This window comes from Orcinus orca, chromosome 17 (genome assembly GCF_937001465.1).
Source record: "Orcinus orca chromosome 17, mOrcOrc1.1, whole genome shotgun sequence".
NCBI lineage: Eukaryota > Metazoa > Chordata > Mammalia > Artiodactyla > Delphinidae > Orcinus > Orcinus orca.
Genome location: NC_064575.1, coordinates 84,473,312 through 84,491,511, shown reverse-complemented (window position 1 = coordinate 84,491,511; position 18,200 = coordinate 84,473,312). Strand labels below are relative to the sequence as shown.

At 55.9% G+C, this 18,200-nt stretch overlaps 1 protein-coding gene across 8 annotated transcripts in view; it reads left to right on the top strand.

Annotated features, from left to right (window-relative positions):
* AGO2 (argonaute RISC catalytic component 2) overlaps positions 1 to 18,200 on the top strand; it is a 108,030-nt gene that overhangs the window by 60,316 nt on the left and 29,514 nt on the right. For 6 of the 8 annotated variants that reach the window (XM_049700882.1, XM_049700883.1, XM_049700881.1 and 3 more), the window contains exons 3-10: positions 1,768 to 1,888; positions 9,461 to 9,642; positions 11,279 to 11,415; positions 11,894 to 12,028; positions 12,782 to 12,869; positions 14,153 to 14,300; positions 15,103 to 15,222; positions 15,373 to 15,495. In XM_049700882.1, coding sequence (XP_049556839.1) covers positions 1,768 to 1,888; positions 9,461 to 9,642; positions 11,279 to 11,415; positions 11,894 to 12,028; positions 12,782 to 12,869; positions 14,153 to 14,300; positions 15,103 to 15,222; positions 15,373 to 15,495 — 1,054 coding nt within the window. The remainder of the gene's footprint in view (positions 1 to 1,767; positions 1,889 to 9,460; positions 9,643 to 11,278; positions 11,416 to 11,893; positions 12,029 to 12,781; positions 12,870 to 14,152; positions 14,301 to 15,102; positions 15,223 to 15,372; positions 15,496 to 18,200) is intronic. The other 2 variants (XM_049700885.1, XM_049700884.1) reach the window with 2 other exon arrangements.

The following is an 18,200-nucleotide window of genomic DNA, read 5'->3' as shown; positions in this document are numbered from 1 at the left end:
GCTGATCTGCTCCAGTCTTGGGCGAGAGGAGCAGTGGAGGGTGGGGCTTCCTCTTATTTTGTTCTGCATCTGTGTTTATAAGTGAGATTGTCCCGCGATCACCTTGTTGCGTTTTGAGATAAAAGTTTTTCTAGCCTCATAAAATGAGTTGGGGCGAGTGCCCTCCTAATTCTGTTCATGATAAATTTGAGTTCAGTTGGCGGATTTGTTCTTTGAATGAGGGTGGGACTCCCCAGTGGAGCCATCTGGAACTTGAGTTGACTGTGAAGTCTTGACCAAGAAGATGGGGTCCTTGAAGCTTGGGGGGGAGTGGTCTGGAGACAGCGTGGAGGAAGGGGCCACCTTGTGTTGGGCGGCCCAGAGTAGTGTGTGCAGCAGCAGGTGAGACTGCACCCTGGCTACTGGTCAGGGGCGGCGGGGATGGAGGTCAGAGCTGCACCTAGGGCTGTCCTTGTCCTGCTAGGGCTGTGACCTCCCAGTTGGTGCCTTCTTGGTGAAGCCAGCAAAGCAGAGGCTCCGTCTGCCCCAGGGGCTCCCCAAGCGGTGGGTGTTGGGGCAGGATTAGCTGGGTCCCCGGAGACCCACCTCCTGCAACTAGCACAGTTGAAAGTCAGCTGGGCAAAGCCAGTTTGAATAAGCAAACCCTTCTTAGGCCTGCTTTTCTCATTCAAGGAAAAGAATGGAATGAATTTCTGGTTCTTGCGTCCTGAAAGATGACCAAGGCTGTGTCCCAGAGAAATACCCTTACGGCAACAAGGCTGAGCTCAGATGTGCGTCCCCCTCCTCTGCCCACCTCCCCTTTCCCTGCTGTCAGAATCCATCTCCCTCTTTACCACATCCCACGAGCTGCTGTTTCCTGATAATGACTGAGATTTTGAGCCTCTAACAGTCTGTTTGCTACCAGTCCTTTGCATGTTTCCCTTACGAGGACCTTTGGGGACCAGGCAGGCACCACAGCTTTTCCTGTGTGTACTTTATCAGAGTCGGGTGAGTTCATGGGACACGCTGACAGAGATGTTCCGGGTGGGGCTCCCTTGAAGCACAGAAGTACGGAGAGGGTGGCCGGTGGGCCTGGCACTCCCCTGGGCCTTGGGGCCCGCAGGAGAGCTGAGCTGTCCCTGGTCATCGTGGTGCGTTTCTCTGCTGAGCCGTGGACAGATAGGCAAAACGGGGCGAGGTAGGGCCACTGGTCTGCTCGGTCCTCGGAGCCCCACAGAGAACAGCTGCTTCGTGCTCGCCGGGTTCCTGCCGCTCCCGTTCACGCCCGAGGAGCAGACAGCCCCAGAATCTTCGTCGCTTACAGTAGCAAACCTCCACTGCACGTTCAGGGTCTTCGTGCCGGAGCCCAGACTGAAAGGGCAGCAGTACCCAGGGCGAGCTGTACAGCGAACTGCAGGAGCCCGAGGCCCCGGCCGAGCCAGCCCGCGGTGTCGGCGGGGTGGGGGACACTCTGTGTGCAGGTCGCACGTGGCAGCCTGTCCAGCAGCTTCCGGAGCAGGAGCCCCGTCCGCTAGTCTTCCGTGGATGCAGCGTGCGCAGTGCTGGGCGGGGAGGGGCTTCTCCCATGCTTGAGTCACTAAATGAGTGAGCGTAAACCCACGGAAGGTTCTAGTTTGATTTCTTATACAAGGAAGTTGAAAGTCACGTTTTTAAAAGGAGCCACGGGGCTTATAAAATTGCTTAAAAACCAGTGTCAGAAGAATGTCGTCCTTGTGTGCCATTTCCCTGATTTTATTGATGTTTTGCTCGAATTCTGTCTTGTTTCAGGGAAATAGTGGAACATATGGTTCAGCACTTTAAAACACAGATCTTTGGGGATCGGAAACCAGTGTTTGATGGAAGGAAGAATCTCTACACAGCGATGCCCCTTCCAATTGGGAGGGATAAGGTGAGCTCACAGAGGTGGGTTGGATCGAGCAGTGTGCGAGAAGTAAAGTCCGTTGTCCTCTTGTCACACACTGAACCACTTTACCCAGGAGGAATGAGCCGCTAATTGGTCGTGTGCTTCATCATGAGATCCACAGAAACTGCCTTCCGTGTGCCGTGGTTTTCAGTGGCAGAGGGTTAAGTTGTCTAAGTGCAGAGAAAGACGTTGAGAACTTCTTGAAACCACTAAACTTTTAAATGTAAAGCACACACGTGCACGCACATGCCCCAAACCAGCACCAGACAGGAGCCTGGATGACAAGGCGGGGCTGTAAAGACCTACGGAGAAGTATGTTTGCACAGGTGAGTGTGTGTGGGACAAAGGCGGTAAAACACACAGCCTTCGTTCAGCCGTTCAGCCGTAGCCAGTGATTCATCTGAACTGATGCTCATAATTAGTCAGCCTGGGAGTAGCGGTTGGTTTAAGCCTTTCCTTGTTGTCTTTGTCCTTACCGTGGTTTTATTTAAAAAGCAGTGAAATTTCTGCCCAGAAGCTCTTACTTCTTGGCCTATCTTTCAACCAATGGGCTGCTCTGGGATGATGGGCCTTGTTTATAAGAGAGGAGGACCAAGGACGGCTTGGAAATCATTTTTACCCGTACTTTAAAAAAAAACCCAGACTCGTAATTTAACAGTTATCCCAATGAGACTGTAGAATCTGATTCCCTTCAAGAATGACCCACGCAATCAGCTTCTTAGCCCCAGGGTCCCCGAGAGGGAAGACAGCTCAGAGCTTAGAGGGTCTCCTGCAAGTTCTCCACAGACGTGTGTTTGCTCTTGCATTTTAATGACGATCCGTCTGAATGGCCACAGCAGCGGGGCTGGCTGGGAAGTGTGACGCTCAGACAGGAGGAGTCGTTAGGGCCAAGGGCAGGCCAGTGGTGATAAGGGCTCTGTCCCCGCAGGGCCTTGCTGTGATTCTAGGAGATAACAGTGGTGCTCGGCCCAGCCCTGCCTGGCTGGTGGGGGTGGGGTGGGGTGGGGATTGACATGGTTTTGAATTTGGAGGAGCCCCAGGACCCAGTGCCTGTCAGCTGAGCAGTCACCCCTTGCTAATTAACATGCTCTCCATTTGAAATGTATGAGTTATAGAGTTTTGTGTTTAATTTGCACATTTGTTTTTGTTTAAAGTTCTATAAGAAAGAAAAGCATAAGGAGTTTATTCACAGTTTTGTCTGTACATATTTATAATTAGATACTAGGAGGGGCTAAGGAGTATTTTTCCTTCAGAAGGGGTGGGGAGGATGTATGGTGTTCAAATTTGAGACACATCGTTGTGGACGTTAACACGGGTTCTAGGGTAATAATAAGTCTGATCCGAGGCCTGGCTTCGCCCTTAACTCGTGGTGGGACCTTGGGTAAGCTGCTCACTTGCCACCCCTATAAAATGGGGAGATGGTATAGACACTACCTCCCAGGGGCCTTGTGACAATTGAATGGGTGAACACACCCCAAGAAAAGCTTCTCCACCTTCAGTGTGCCTCCTGCAGCCCTGGGGCCTCTGCTAAGTGCTGGTTCTGGTTCAGGGTCTGGGGTGTCTGCATCTCTAAGCCGCTCTCCTGTTGATGCCTGTAGAACACCTGGGACACAGTCCACACTTAGCAGATGCTAATAGGTGCTGTTGCTGGTCCAAGGGTTCGCATCTATCGTCTTGACCCATGTCCGTTTGGACGCCCTGATGCCCACAGCAGCCCTTCGTACGTATTGCCAAGACTCAGTGGGCATCAGTGTCTCTTAAATTGAGTCCCACCCATCCTCATCCTTTTTTCAGGTGAGCTGAGAGGACCTAGCCAAGGCCACAGCGTTTGGTTAGCGTGGGTCTCCAGATTCCAGACCCCTCCTTCCAGTTGTCTTTAAGGTTCTGTCAAATATTCGTGAGATGCAGAAATTAATCTCTTCTGTTTGAGAGCTAATGTAAGATGTTAACCTTTTCTATTTCCGTATGTTCACATCTTGGAGCAAAGTGTCATCCTTTTTTTTTTTTTTCATTTTACGTTTGCTCTCTTTTCTATACAGTACTTTTCTTTGTGTCATGGGCACTTTTGTAGTAAGAGAAGACATCCTTTAATGTCCCGGAAACCCTGTGTCTGCTAGCGGCTGCCCGGGGGCCTCAGGTGGCTCTGCACAGGTCTGTGCACAGACTGTGGCCCCGGGCCCTTACTCAGGGAAGGCAGCTGTTTGCGATCTACTCCTGCTCTCTCCTACTAGCGACCCCCCCCGCCACACGCACACGCACACGCACACGTGCGCGCACACGCGCGCGCCCCTTGATCCCAGCCCTGTCGTGTCTGGAAGACCCAGTGCACCAGGCCAGCCCTTCCCTACCCACGCGGAGACCGAGGAGTCTGTGAGGGCCGTTCACGGTCTGGGGTTTCACTTCTGGACCCTCTGCAGCAGGAGCATGACATGAGTTGCAAAGGGGAATGTGTGTCATTTGTTGGCCTTGTTGCTGGGTCCAGCCCTCCCCCAGCGGGTCTGCAGCTTCCTGGACCTACAGCCTCTATGCGTTTATTCAGGGAAGGTGTGAACGTCTCCTGAGAAGGAAGCGCCCCGTGAGGCCAGGCACGAACTCGGATGGGTAGCAGACCCTGCGTGGAAGGCGTTCCAGCCTTCAGAGTCCACGGCGCCCCTTCTCCCCCTGCACCACGCCCCGGACCGCGAGCCGGGCTGCCTGTGCCCCGCTGGCCACTGCTGACCTGGGGTGACGGGCTGGAGAGTCTGAGCAGGGTGGTGACGCCTCTGCACTTGGAGGGTCGCAGGTCTGAGGAGGGGCAGGAGGGGAGGGCAGAGGCGGTGGGGGCCAGGGAGCCGTCCTTGGGGCCTCCTTGGCGAGCCCACAGGTGGAGGGTCTGCCCGGCCTCGTTTGCCCCTCAGGCAGTCCTGCTGCCTTCGGACTGAGGGTCCCTCCAGTGAACCTGTGGCAGTTTTTTTTTTTAATAAATTTTATTTATTTATTTGTTTGTTTGTTTGTTTGTTTATGGCTGCGTTGGGTCTTCATTGCTGCGCATGGGCTTTCTCTAGCCACGGCAAGCGGGGCTAACTCTTCGTCCTGGTGCGCAGGCTTCTCATTGCGGTGGCTTCTCTTATTGCGGAGCACGGGCTGTAGGCACGTGGGTTTCGGTAGTTGTGGCTGGCGGGCTCTAGGGCACAGGCTCAGTAGTTGTGACGCACGGGCTTAGCTGCTCCGCGGCATGTGGGATCTTCCCAGACCAGGGCTCGAACCCGTGTCCCCTGCATTGGCAGGCGGGTTCCTAGCCGCTGCGCCACCAGGGAGGCCCAGGCCTGCGGCATCTGTCAGCGAGCTTTGGCCTGTTGGCAGGTCGAGGTGCTCGGCAAGCACGGCTCCTCAGCCGCGCAGCCCCTCCCTGGACCTGTCGTTCTCCTGCCGCCGTCACTGAATTCCCGGCCGTCTCCCAACGCTTTGTCCTGGGTCATCTGAGGACGGGCTGCTCGTTGACGGGATCTGTTGCTGTGCCGGTCACAGAAGACCTGCGCTCCCAGCTCCCTGTGCGCATGGAGCCTGGCAACCCCGAGGCCCTGCCAGCACTGTCACTCCTTCCTGAGGGATGGATGGCAGCCACATCTGGACAAGCAAAGCCCGCTGGGCGCCGTGGCTGCCGCTCCCTGGCCGCGCACGCCTCTCCTTGCTCTTGTCGGTGCTGCTTCCGAGCTGCACGGCGGCACCAAGCGGGACTCTTCCTGTCCCAGTTCTCGTCTGTCACCCTGGTGGCGTTCAGACAGAAGGGACTGAGTGTGTGGCTGTGGTCTGCCTGGAGACATTGACTCTCACATCTGCCTCACCGTTTTCCAGGCCTGGGGTGGCGTCCCTGCTAACGTTGTCCATATTCAAAAGCTGGCAGTGGTCGCCTTCCTGTGTCGCAGCTTCTGGGCTGCCGGCATCCTCGGTTGGCACAGGCATCTGTGTGGCGCGTGGGCTGCCCTCCTGTCCCGTATTACAGATGGCACCCAAGGGAGCCACAGAGGTTACAGAGCTGGGAGCCCGCACACTGCCCTTGGGTGCTGTGTTGTTGGGACCAGAGCTACAGGGTGCTCAGAGGTTGGAGTGTCTTGGTGTGTGGAGCGCGTCCAGTGGCCAGCAGCCCAGACGGACATGAGGACTGCTCTTGGGCTCGTGTCACAGCTGAAGCCCGGTGCCACCCTGCCCCTGGAGTGACATTTCTGTTGAAATCTCCATCATCCCTAAGATATTAGATGCCTGTACCAGTTGGCCTCTTGAGACGTGACTGACAGAGAATGTTGTAGAGCCTGGAGCTTATTCTGTTCCCTTTTTATGGGGGCCAAGAGGAGGCTGGTCTAGAATCTGTTTAAAAATAGAGGACTTCGGGCTTCCCTGGTGGCGCAGTGGTTGAGAGTCCGCCTGCCGATGCAGGGGACATGGGTTCGTGCCCCGGTCCGGGAAGATCCCACATGCCGCGGAGCGGCTGGGCCCGTGAGCCGTGGCCGCTGAGCCTGTGCGTCCAGGGCCTGTGCTCCACAACGGGAGAGGCCACAACAGTGAGAGAGGCCCACGTACCGCAAAAAAAAAAAAAAAAAAAAAAAAAAATAGAGGACTTCGTGGTGGTGCAGTGGTTAAGAATCCACCTGCCAATGCAGGGGACACGGGTTCGAGCCCTGGTCCAGGAAGATCCCACATGCCATGGAGCAACTAAGCCTGCGCACCACAACTACTTAGCCTGTGCTCTAGAGCCCGCGAGCCACAACTACTGAGCCCACGTGCCACAACTACTGAAGCCCGCGCGCCTAGAGCCCGTGCTCCACAACAAGAGAAGCCACCACAATGAGAGGCCCGCACACCGCAATGAAGAGTAGCCCCTGCTCGCCACAACTAGAGAAAGCCCACACACGGCAACGAAGACCCAACGCAGCCAAAAATAAATAAATTACAGAAATAAATAAAGGAAGGGTGTTTTAAAATAAATAAAATAAAAATAGGAGTACCTTTTGCTAAAGGAAAATATGCCCCTCTGAATCCCACTTAGTTGGATTATAGAGGCATTTTTAAAGAATGACATTGACAAGCGTCTAATTAGCTCCGGTTCACAGAATTCTTCTTTAGATGCACCAGGTGCTGCTGGGTGGAGACGTGTGCGGTAGGCGTGAAGTGCCCACTGTACACGTTGGTGTGTGAGAAGGAAACTAGCGTGCGGTCTCCACCCACCTGTTAGCCGTGTCCTTGGTGCACCATGTCTGAATAGGCGGAAGTGCTTACCCCCTCTGCTGACGCGCGAGCAGGTCTCTGCTGGTCCACGCTCAAGCCCTCCCCCGCACCCTCCCCCATGGCCACCATCCTGATGACCTGGGTTAAATGGACCCTTCCTTGACTGGTTTTATCAGCTGTGTGTGCATCTTTAACATGTTTTGCCCTGAGGCGAGTCATACTGCAGTGTGCCCCTGTGGCTTGCCGCTTTTATTCAGTATTAGATGCTTGAAATCCATCCATTGTGAAGAACGTGTTCCTTTTTCCCTGCTCTGTTCTCCCTTCGATGGACCTCGGGCCGTTTCCATTTTGGGGCCGTCAGGCTTGGTGTGTGGGCCTGTGCTGGAGCACACCTAGGACACAGGTGTGCAGGGGGCTTTGGTGCAGTCTGGTTGCTGCTCTGGTGATGTCTGGATGGGCTGTGGCAAGTGCAGGAGGGAGGGAGCCCCTGCGAGTGCAGAGTGAGCAGAGGAGCTGAGCACAGGCTGTCAGGTGAGAGGGGGAAGGAGGGCGTGAATGAATGAGCGAGGCTGGTGCCAGGACTTCTCGCCCCCGCCCCGCCCCGGGTCATCACGTGGTGAGTGGAAGGGCCTTTGACATCAGCCCAGCTGGCTCCCAGTCCCACGTCTGCCCTTTCATGGTTGTGTGGCCTTGGGCTGGACTGTCAGTCTGAGGGTCTGTGTTTTTTGTATAACGCATGGTGAACAAGTCTCCCTTGCTGGGATTTTTGGGTGTTTAAGGATAAAGTATATAGTCTGTGCCCTACCAATAGATGTTCCATAAACACAGGGAAGTATTACCAGCAAATATCAGAATTGCTTCAGTCATCAGCTGTGTGTGTGATGCTCAGGGTGCATTAGTCAGTCGCCAAATAATAAGTTACCGTTTCAGTGGTGGAGTGAAGGCACTGGGTAAAGGTGTGTCTTGGCATCGCATGGAGCAGGGTGGGTGGGCGTGGTGAGGGGCGAAGGACATACTGGGAGGTGGGGAGAGAAGTGGATTTGCTGTTCATCGAGGGTTGGCTCCAGAGGGCGCACCTTGGACCATTGTCCTGAACACCCGCCACTGGCTGCACACGGCTGTGTGCACTCAAATCTACTAGAAGTTAATGAAGCTAAAAGTTTAGTTCTGCAACCCCCACCAGCCACGTTTCAAGTGCTCAGTGGTCACAAGTGGCCCGTGGCTTCTGTCCTGGTCAGCTCAAGAAAAGACTGTTTCCATTACCACAGAAAGTTCTGTTGGAAAGGGCTGTTATAAACACTGAGTGCTACTGTGTAAATATTCCGAGGTCTTGCTGAGAAGTTTAATTTCTTCCCAGGGAATTCTGATTGGTCTTGTGGTAGCTGAAGGTACTTTCTCACCATCTTGTACCTGGCGATGCTGGTACCGCAGCACTTTCCTGTTGCACAGATGGGCGTAGACAGCCCTTGGGACAGCATCAGGGCTTGTTTGCCTGGGGAAGAGCCTGGCTTGCCCCCACCGCCCACACGCTTCATTCGGTGCCTGTGATCTGCCCACGTTTTATTGTAGCGTCGAGGGAATTGGGGGACGCACGCCCGTCTAGGCTGTTGTAGCGTCGAGGGAATTGGGGGACGCACGCCCGTCTAGGCTGTTGTAGCGTCGAGGGAATTGGGGGACGCACGCCCGTCTAGGCTGTTGTAGCGTCAAGGGAATTGGGGGACGCACGCCCGTCTAGGCTGTTGTAGCGTCAAGGGAATTGGGGGACGCACGCCCGTCTAGGCTGTTGTTAGCGTTTTGTTCCGTTTTACCTCATGTCTGTTCTGAGAAGGCTTTTCTTCATGATTTATTCACTGCAAAACTAGCTTATGGACTCTTAAGGGACCCAGAAAACAGGAACCCCCAGAGCCACTGCGGTTTTCTCAGTCCCACTGGAGAAAGAGTAACTCCCCAGGACCCCCAGTGAGCTGCCCACGCCCCCTTCCTCTGTCCCAGGAGCAGCCTAGGCTTGTGCCTGCGCCCTGCTTTCCTCTTCCTGGGGTGCCCTCCTCAGAGAGGCTGACCCAGACCCCAGCCGAGCAGCTGCCATGCGGCTTCAGGACGCCTTCTCCCGGCTGCCACCGTGTGCAGGATCGGGCTAGGGAAGCACTAGACACCCGTGGCGGGAAGGACTCCCGTTGCGCTTCAGTCACTGGCTGCTGGAGGAGGGGCTGAGCGTGCCCTCTCCTGGGCTTGGATGAAGGACCGGCTGAATTCCCCTAACCTCGGGGCTCTGGAAGCTGACCCACCACCCTTGACCTCCCTGTAGCTTCTTCAGAGGGAAGCGTGAGTAACTGTGTGCTCTGGATCCCCTCCCAGGTGGAGCTGGAGGTCACGTTGCCAGGAGAAGGGAAGGACCGCATCTTCAAGGTGTCCATCAAGTGGGTGTCCTGCGTCAGCTTACAGGCATTACACGATGCACTTTCGGGGCGGCTGCCCAGCGTCCCCTTCGAGACGATCCAAGCCCTCGACGTGGTTATGAGGCATCTGCCGTCCATGAGGTGAGGACCGTCCATGAGGTGAGGACCGTCCATGAGGTGGGAACCGAGAAGCCTGAATCCTCTGTCTGAGCAGGTGCCGGTTCTCGGGGACAGGGTGGGGACGGCCGTAGGGGTTTATACGATGAAAGCAGTAGCAATGCCAGCTCGGGAAAAACTGTCATGTAAAAAGAAATGGCCGGAGCTCGCAGCCAAGCACACAGAGGTCCTGCCTGTCTCTCGGTGCAGCGGTCGCTCCACCCGGCGTGCGGGCTCGGTCCTGCTTCTCAGTCGCCCTCGCGCTCAGGAGCCCTGTTCCAGCCTCTGTGCTTGCCTGGCCTCCGCCTCGAGGAGGGGCCTCTCGGGACCGCGGGAGCGCCCACGCCCACACACCTCGGCTTTATTCTGTGGGATTCCTCTCACTGATCACCACACTTGAACTTGTTGAGGCAGAGGGTAGGAGGACACTTTGGTGGCTCGTGATTGACCAGATGAAGGCGCAGGGCCACACCAGCTCCCCATGTGACAGCTGTGTGCGAGCCACACCCACCGCTCGGGTTTCCAGTGTGGGACGCCTCTTCCTTCCCTGGGTGGCGTGCACAGTAGGGCCTCAGGAACTCTGAACGATTAAGTGAGAGGAGGAGAACCTGAAACTGGAACGAACCTCCGTACTGAACTCTCCCGATACCGACCAGAACTCTAAGGTTTGAGGGGAGGGTGTTTTAAGTGTAAGAGGAATCTCCTTGAAGGGCCGTGTTAGATTTAAAGGGGACCCTGGTGTTCTCGAAACACAGGGCAGGCTGTCACTCCTGGCAGGGTCCCCGGGCCCCTGCATGTAGTCTGTCACTGCTTGGAACTGTTGATGTGAGGAAGGCGGGTGGGTGCAAAAGACCCCAGCTCTTAAGGGTTGTTGCCAAAATGTTGAATCCATTTCTTAAAAGAGTGGCAGGAATTACTATGATTTTTTTTTTCTGAATTCCTTTGCATTAATCACCATGTTACTTTTATAATCAGGAGGAAAGTCTTTCATTTGGGGGAAATAGAGAAAGGCTGGGGGAAGCAGAGTGTGTATGTCCTGGTTGGCGGCTCGGCCTGTAGGCGACAGGGTCTTCCCTCGGGCACCCTCGGTGATGCCGCGGCCGCTGCCCTGGAGAGTGCGGTGGCCTCCGTCTCTGAGCACCTTCAGTCACTCCCCCTGGGAGGGCATGGGTGTTCCCTCACGTGGACCTCACTGTCCCCCGAGACGAGGTCCGAGCTCTGCAGCTCCCGCTCCCCCCCCCAATAGAGGAGCCGGGTGGAAAGGGAACGAGGCCTGGGTGCTTGGTCTCCGCGAGGTCCTCGGCCCTCCGTGCCAGACGCCCCGAGGCCCGGGCGGGACCGGTCTGGCTGGCTGACTGTGGTCGCCTGCACCTGCACCCCTGCCCGCCCCATCCTAGAAGGAGGTGAAGTGCTGTGGGCAGACCCGAGGGCTGCGGGCGAGGCATCGCGGTGGGAGGATCGCGTGGGGAACACGAGGTGTAACCAGACCCCTGTGTCCTCGGCTCGCGTGAGGAAGTTCTCCTGCGTGTGCCCCGCGTGTTGGCCGTGGACACAGGCGGACGGCTTGCGCGTCTGCGGGGTGTGTGCCCGCCGGCCTACCTAGACAAGGCTCCCGTTCCAGGTACACCCCCGTGGGCCGCTCCTTCTTCACGGCGTCCGAGGGCTGCTCCAACCCGCTGGGCGGGGGACGAGAGGTGTGGTTTGGCTTCCATCAGTCCGTCCGGCCTTCTCTTTGGAAGATGATGCTGAATATCGACGGTAAGCAGAGCCCCGGCCACCATCGGGGGGTGAGGGGGGGCTGCGAGGCCCCTCCACACGCGCCCGGTGCGCCGCACTGCTCGTGCACGGAGGTAGTGGCGCTCACGCTTGACCGTCAGAGCCTCCGCGGGGCCCCCTCCACAGACACAGCCTGTGGCTCAGGAGGCCGAGAGGGGGTTCCCGGCTGCCCCTCTGTGTTGGACCCCACGTGGGAACAGTAAACTTCAGGGAGCCCGAGACCAGAAGGGGGTCAGAAAGTGCCAGAAAACCCAGGCCTGCGGTTATCACCGGCTGATGGGTTTTGTTTTTACACCGCGGCATTTTCCTCAGAGGGTGACTTCAGCCTCTGCCAACCCCTCCACTGCCCCTCGGAGTCCACAAGCAGGGGCAGCAGGGGGAGCCGGCCGGCTGCGGGGGTGGCCTGGCCAGGCAGGCCCGGTCACGTCTCGGCTTTTGTCTCTTCTCTTCCCGCCTGTAGTCTCGGCAACAGCATTTTATAAGGCACAGCCAGTAATCGAGTTTGTGTGTGAAGTTTTGGATTTTAAAAGTATTGAAGAACAACAAAAACCTCTGACAGATTCCCAAAGGGTCAAGTTTACCAAAGAAATCAAAGGTAACTAGCTGCCCGCCGCGGTGGATGAGGGACGCGACCTGCATGGCCCTGAGTTTCCCAAGTTCTTGTTCATTCGTGTTTCCAAGGGGAAGGGGCAGGGGGCGGCGGAGGAGCCAGCCCTCAGAGACACATCAGCGCAGGACAAGGACGCCCGCTTCCCAGAGCAGGAACGATTTCTAAATGATGACTTTCTGCGTGGGGTGGCCCGGCAGTGTCCGAGTGCAGATATGAGGGCCAGGCAGCTGCAGCACAAGTGTAATCAGTTTTCTCGGGACGTTCCGGAACGTTGATTCCTTGTCATTTAACCGAGCCTGGGTTCCACTCAAGAAAACTCAGCCCAGGGTTCAGTGACCTGGCTGTGTCCTTCTGCCCGTCGTCGGAGAGCTGGCAGGCCCTGTAGGCTCGGCCCCTCTGCACCTGTCCTTCCTGGGGGTGTTCAAAGGCCGGCAGCAGTGCTCATTGCTAAAAATAACCCCGAAGGAAGCACAGAAGGCCGTGGAGGCTGACGCCCCGCCCTCAGCCGAGCCCACGTCGCCCCTCGTCTTTGAGGACACACCCTGCCTCTGGCCCGGGCATCCCTGGGGCAGGGGGCGTCCCTGGGGGTGAGATGGCCCAGCGCGAGGGTCACCCAGAAGGCCCTCGCCGTGGGTCTGTGGGTGAGGTTCCCCTGAAAGCTGATGGGCTGACAGTGGGGTGTGCGCTGCAGGCCCGGGCGAGTCTTGATGCTGAAACCCAGCTGCTGTGTGTTCTCAGGTCTAAAGGTGGAGATAACGCACTGCGGGCAGATGAAGAGGAAGTACCGCGTCTGCAACGTGACCCGGCGGCCCGCCAGCCACCAAACGTAAACGGCCTCCCTGTCAAACGCTTACCAGCTCTGACCTTCACTGTCACTCAGATGTCCAAACTCTGCAGCAATCACTTCTGCAAAGGATTTTCATTCTAGTTATAAAATTCCGAAAGCACACTTCACCTTGTGAAATAAAATAATGAAATTCCCCCTGTATGGGGCGGGGGGAGGGGCTCACCGTCAGTTTTCCTTCTTGAATATGACGGGCGAGGGAAGGTCTTTCTGGTTCATTTTCCAGTCCTCCGTACTGAGTGGGGTCCAGGGAGGGAGTGGGGATCGGTTGGCGCTGCCTGGATCCACAAGCGTGGCCCGGCCCAGGCCAATGCTGCGGCCTCTGTCTTGAGCTCCCGTCACTTCACAGACAGCCTGGGGTCCAGGTTCGTGTAGTAAGCGTCCTGGTGCACGGATGCAGTGCTGTCTGAGGTTGTGTGGCCCCCTCACCCCACCTTGAGGCCTCCTGGGTCCAGTGAGGACTCGTTAGTTTCTCTCGCGGTCGCTCCGTGGGAAGTGCCTGGTGTGTCTCTGGGTACTGGTTATACCAAGACGCCCAGGGTCCTGTGCAGCAGTGGGGGGGCAAGATGAGCCTGTGTCTTTGTCCCCATGACCTCCTCCCACCGGGCAGAGCGAAGGAGTCGGCAGAGGTCCCCTACCCCTGTGCCCAGCGCCCTCGGCCCCATCCTGCATGGGGGCTGCCCCCCCCATGAGTGCAGGATGCCACTGTGCTCTCCCGCCCCTGCAAGTGGGCCTCTCCTGCCTCAGCCCACCACATGTGGCTGCGGAGGCCTGAGCAGCCCCAGCTTGTCCCTTTCACTGTCCTGTTCTGGAAGGCCTCAGGTTTTCTGGGGCGGACACTTGGAGCGCTCAGCCGGCCGACTTTCAGAGTCAGTGCGAGGTCAGCTGGAACGTGCACAGGCTGTTCTTTCTGGATTTGTCTTCGTTTGCCCTGAGTCCTTTCCGTGTACTCCAGGTGTATGTGTCGTTTGTGATTATTGCATATTGTAATATGTATTGCATATTGCATATTGTGCGGGTGCTTTTCACTTCCCGACTCCAGAGATAAAACGAAAGTTTAGGGACTTGGGAATGTTCAGATAAGCCAGAGGGCATGATTTGGTTTTGACCCCCAGGGAGGTGCTTTGAATCACCCTCCACCTTCTTCAGCCCTAAGAAGGCAGACCCACAAAAGCACCCCTGTGTGAGCGGGCACGTGGGTCTTGGTCACCCATCCCCTGGGGGCCTGGGAAGCTCCGGGGCTGAGCCGCCTCTTTCTTCCCCAGGTTCCCGCTGCAGCAGGAGAGCGGGCAGACGGTGGAGTGCACGGTGGCCCAGTACTTTAAGGATAGGCACAAGCTGGTTCTGCGCTACCCTCACCTCCCATGTTTACAAGTCGGACAGGAGCAGAAACACACCTACCTTCCCCTAGAGGCAAGTCCCCCTCCCTCCATCTCTGTGGGCTGGGAGGAGAACTTCCGGGGCAGGGGTCCCGCTGGCACCCCGGGCCCAAACCTTGTTATTCCTGCCACTGGGGGACCTGGGACAGGTTAACAGATGTGGTCCAGCCTCAGTTTCTGCACTAATAAGATGGGTTTGGTAACTTACAGAATTCGTGTGAAGGTCGAGACCATACGTGTGTGCCCAGCAGGCCCCTGGCACCCAGTAAAACGTGCTCAGGAATCACTTCTGGTTTGAAAAATCCTTGCCTGGGAAAAGATCAAATGCTGAAACTAGGACACAAGTTTTTAAGTCTTCTCTGGTAGTGTTTTAAATTCTCGGTATTTGTCCAGTTACTGGAACACCTGGCCCTTGGTTTGGTTTTGCCTGTGCTGGGTGCAGGAGGCAGACTTCCTTCCCATCCCCCGCAGCTCTGTACTACAGCCCCGTGTCTGAGGACGGGGGTCCGCACAACCCAGGGTGAGGACACAGGCCAACCCCAGCCCGCTGCTGGGTGGTGCTGCTTTCAGCGGCGCGGTTCCCGGCTCGCGCTTCTGTTGTGCTGGGTCTCCTCGGGTGGTTTCTGCCTTGGGCCGGAGGGCCTCCGCCCGTGTGCGGTTCCTAGTGGGTCTCAGGAACAGCCTCCACACTGGCGTCTGTGTGGCGCCTCACAGCTCACCCGTGAGGAACAGGTGTGTCACGGGCAGAGCTGGGCGCCAGCTCTCGCGCTTGGCCTCAGACCCGTGCCCGCTTCCCAGCCCGCTGCTGACACCCGGTTCTTGGCGTTTCTTCATAGGTCTGTAACATAGTGGCGGGACAGAGATGTATAAAAAAGCTGACCGACAATCAGACCTCAACCATGATCAGAGCGACTGCCAGGTCAGCCCCTGATCGGCAGGAAGAGATTAGCAAATTGGTGAGCGTCACATCCTCGGGTGGGGACACCCTGGGGACGCCAGCTCAGGGTGCCCAGGGCAAGGCCCCCCGATGCTTTGGACAGACTGGGCTTCTGGAAGGAAGCAAAGTCCACCCCTGACTCTGTGCCTTTCCTTCTTCCCTTTTCAAGATGAGAAGTGCCAGTTTTAACACAGACCCGTATGTCCGTGAGTTTGGAATCATGGTCAGAGACGAGATGACCGACGTGACCGGGCGGGTCCTCCAGCCGCCCTCCATCCTCTACGGGGGCCGGGTAGGTAGACGGCTGGGTGGGCTGTTTGTGGGTGTTGGGAGTGTGTGTCTGAACGTCGATGTTGGAGCGGCAGCACCTGACCCACACGCACACATCCTCAGGTGTAGACCATGGTCAAGGTAAAGGATTCTTCCTGACCCAGTGTGAACCTGTAACAGCCATGGGCCTTCATAAAGGACTGGTTTCCTTAACCCTTTTAAAGTTTTCTGAATCACCCCTTTTCTTTTCAAAAGGTAAACTTTATTATCTCATCAAAATTTTAAAAGCATCATTCTTTGTATGATGGGTACTCTGCCAGTGGCGAGTTGCTCTCCAGAAGTTCGCGCCGCTTTTCTGCTTTCTGACGTTTGTTTTGGAGGCACGTGGGAGCAAGTACGTCAGTTTAGTCACGGGCACAGTTCTGTCTGTTGGTTCTTGCCCATTTGACCTCTGGTTCTGGTCAGTACGGTCCTGACCCTTGAGCCCCTTAGAACTCACGAGAAGTTCTTCTCTCCTTTCCTCCTGGCACCTCCCCCGTAGCTGCAGCGCAGGTGGTGGGGCTCAGCTTCCAGGGTCACAGCTTTGGGAATCCCCTGGCCGTCCAGTGGTTAGGGCTTGGCGCTTTTACTGCCGGGGCCTGGGTTCAATCCCTGGTCAGGGAACTAAGGTCCTACAAGCCGCGGGGCACAGCCAAGAAAAAGAGCGAGCGAGCGCGCGCGCACGATAGAGAGTGAGAGAGAGAGAGAGAGAGAGAGAGAGAGAGAGAGAGAGGGAATGAGAACAAAGGTCATGGCTTTTGTGGGTCAGTGAGCACCTGTGGGAGCCTGTGTTCTACATGACTTGACACCTTTTTACCTGATGGGGTGGGACTCCAGTCCTCAGCGCCTCTGGCAAGCTTTAGTTTTGTTTTTTTGTTTTTTCGGCTGCGTTGGCTCTTCGTTGCTGCGCGCGGGCTTTCTCTAGTTGCGGCGAGTGGAGGGTACTCTTCATGGCGGTGCACAGGCTTCTCATTGCGGTGGCTTCTCTTGTTGCAGAGCACGGGCTCTAGGCACATGGGCTTCAGTAGTTGCAGCATGCGGGCTCAGTAGTTGCGGCATGCAGGCCCTAGAGCATGCAGGCTTCAGTAGTTGTGGCTCGCGGGCTCTAGAGCGCAGGCTCAGTAGTCGTGGCGCACGGGCTTAGTTGCTCTGCGGCATGTGGGATCTTCCCGGACCGGGGCTCGAACCCGTGTCCCCTGCATTGGCAGGAGGATTCTTAACCACCGCACCACCAGGGAAGTCCCTTCAGTTTTTTTTTCTTTTTTTTTGCGGTACACGGGCCTCTCACTGTTGTGGCCTCTCCCGTTGCGGAGCACAGGCTCCAGACGCGCAGGCTCAGAGGCCATGGCTCATGGGCCCAGCCGCTCCGCGGCATGTGGGATCTTCCCGGACCGGGGCACGAACCTGTGTCCCCTGCATCAGCAGGCGGACTCTCAACCACTGCGCCACCAGGGAAGCCCCCCTTCAGTTTTGTTTGCAGGACTTTTTCCTTTCTTATTTTAAAATATAAGTTCTATTTTTTTAAGCGTTTCAAAGTTCAAAAGATACAAAGAATTATAGGGAGAAAAATCTCTTTCTCCCCAGATCCTGGTTACTTTCCCAGGAGGCAATTCTCCTTGTAAAATCGCTCCAGGGATTATTCACATATTTTTTTCACCCCTTCTTGTGCAGATAGCTGCATATTAAGTACACGTTTGTGCCTTGCCTTTTTTTACTTAATATTTTCTCTTCGATCCCATGGAGATCTTGGAATGTGTGTGACCTCTGGCTTGTCGTTTTTGACCGTTGCGTGGTATTCCTTTGTGGGGGGAGCCCCACCCTAGCCAGTGGGCATGGGGGCTGCTCCCCGTTCTCTGCAGGGTGCCTTCTGAGCAAGGCCTCCTGGCTCCTTCCCAGCCCACTTGTGCACCTGGGAGCTCAGACGCTGCAGACACAGCACCTTCTTAACCCTCCCTGTGGCCCTAGGAGGGAGAGGTGGATTCCCTTTCACAGGTCAGTGAGGAGATGCCCGAGGTAGTGAGACTTACATAGTGAAACCAAGATTGCATATCCAGCGTCTTTCCACCTTTTAGTAAAGACAGGAGTCATCTGGAAAACAAAGCAGCTCTTGTAATCTAACCTTGCAAGAATGTTAGAATTGTAAGGATCCAAACTTTAAATGCTTCTAAATGAATGAATTTTTCCAGATGTTTTAAACATTGTAATGGGAGCGAACACTTCTCATCACCTGCCCTACCCATTGTCCTGTTAGACAAAACATTAAATGTCCCCCAGGGACATCCGGCAACGTCTGGACTGGAATCTGATGGGCAGCAGCTGCTGGCACCCTCCAGCGCACAGGACTGCCACACAGCAGCCAGCCAGCCACGTGCCCACTGCAGGGCTGAGGCTGAGAAACGCTCCGATAGTAAGAGTGCACTGCAGTGTAAACTGTGCGTGTGTGTGTGTGTGTGTGTGTGTGTGTGTGTGTGTGTGTGTGTGTTTACTTACTGAGTCTGGAACACTACACTTGGTGGTGGCTCTGTCTTATAGAAGGAGGCTCGCAGGAGCTGGGTAGTGGTTTAGAAAATATAGGAAACAAAAACATTCATTTCTGTAATATTTGATTTTTACAATATGCTTATATTATTTTAGTAGGAAAAAAGTGTTTTTCATTAAAAAACACTTTTGCAGAGTAAATGACAGCAA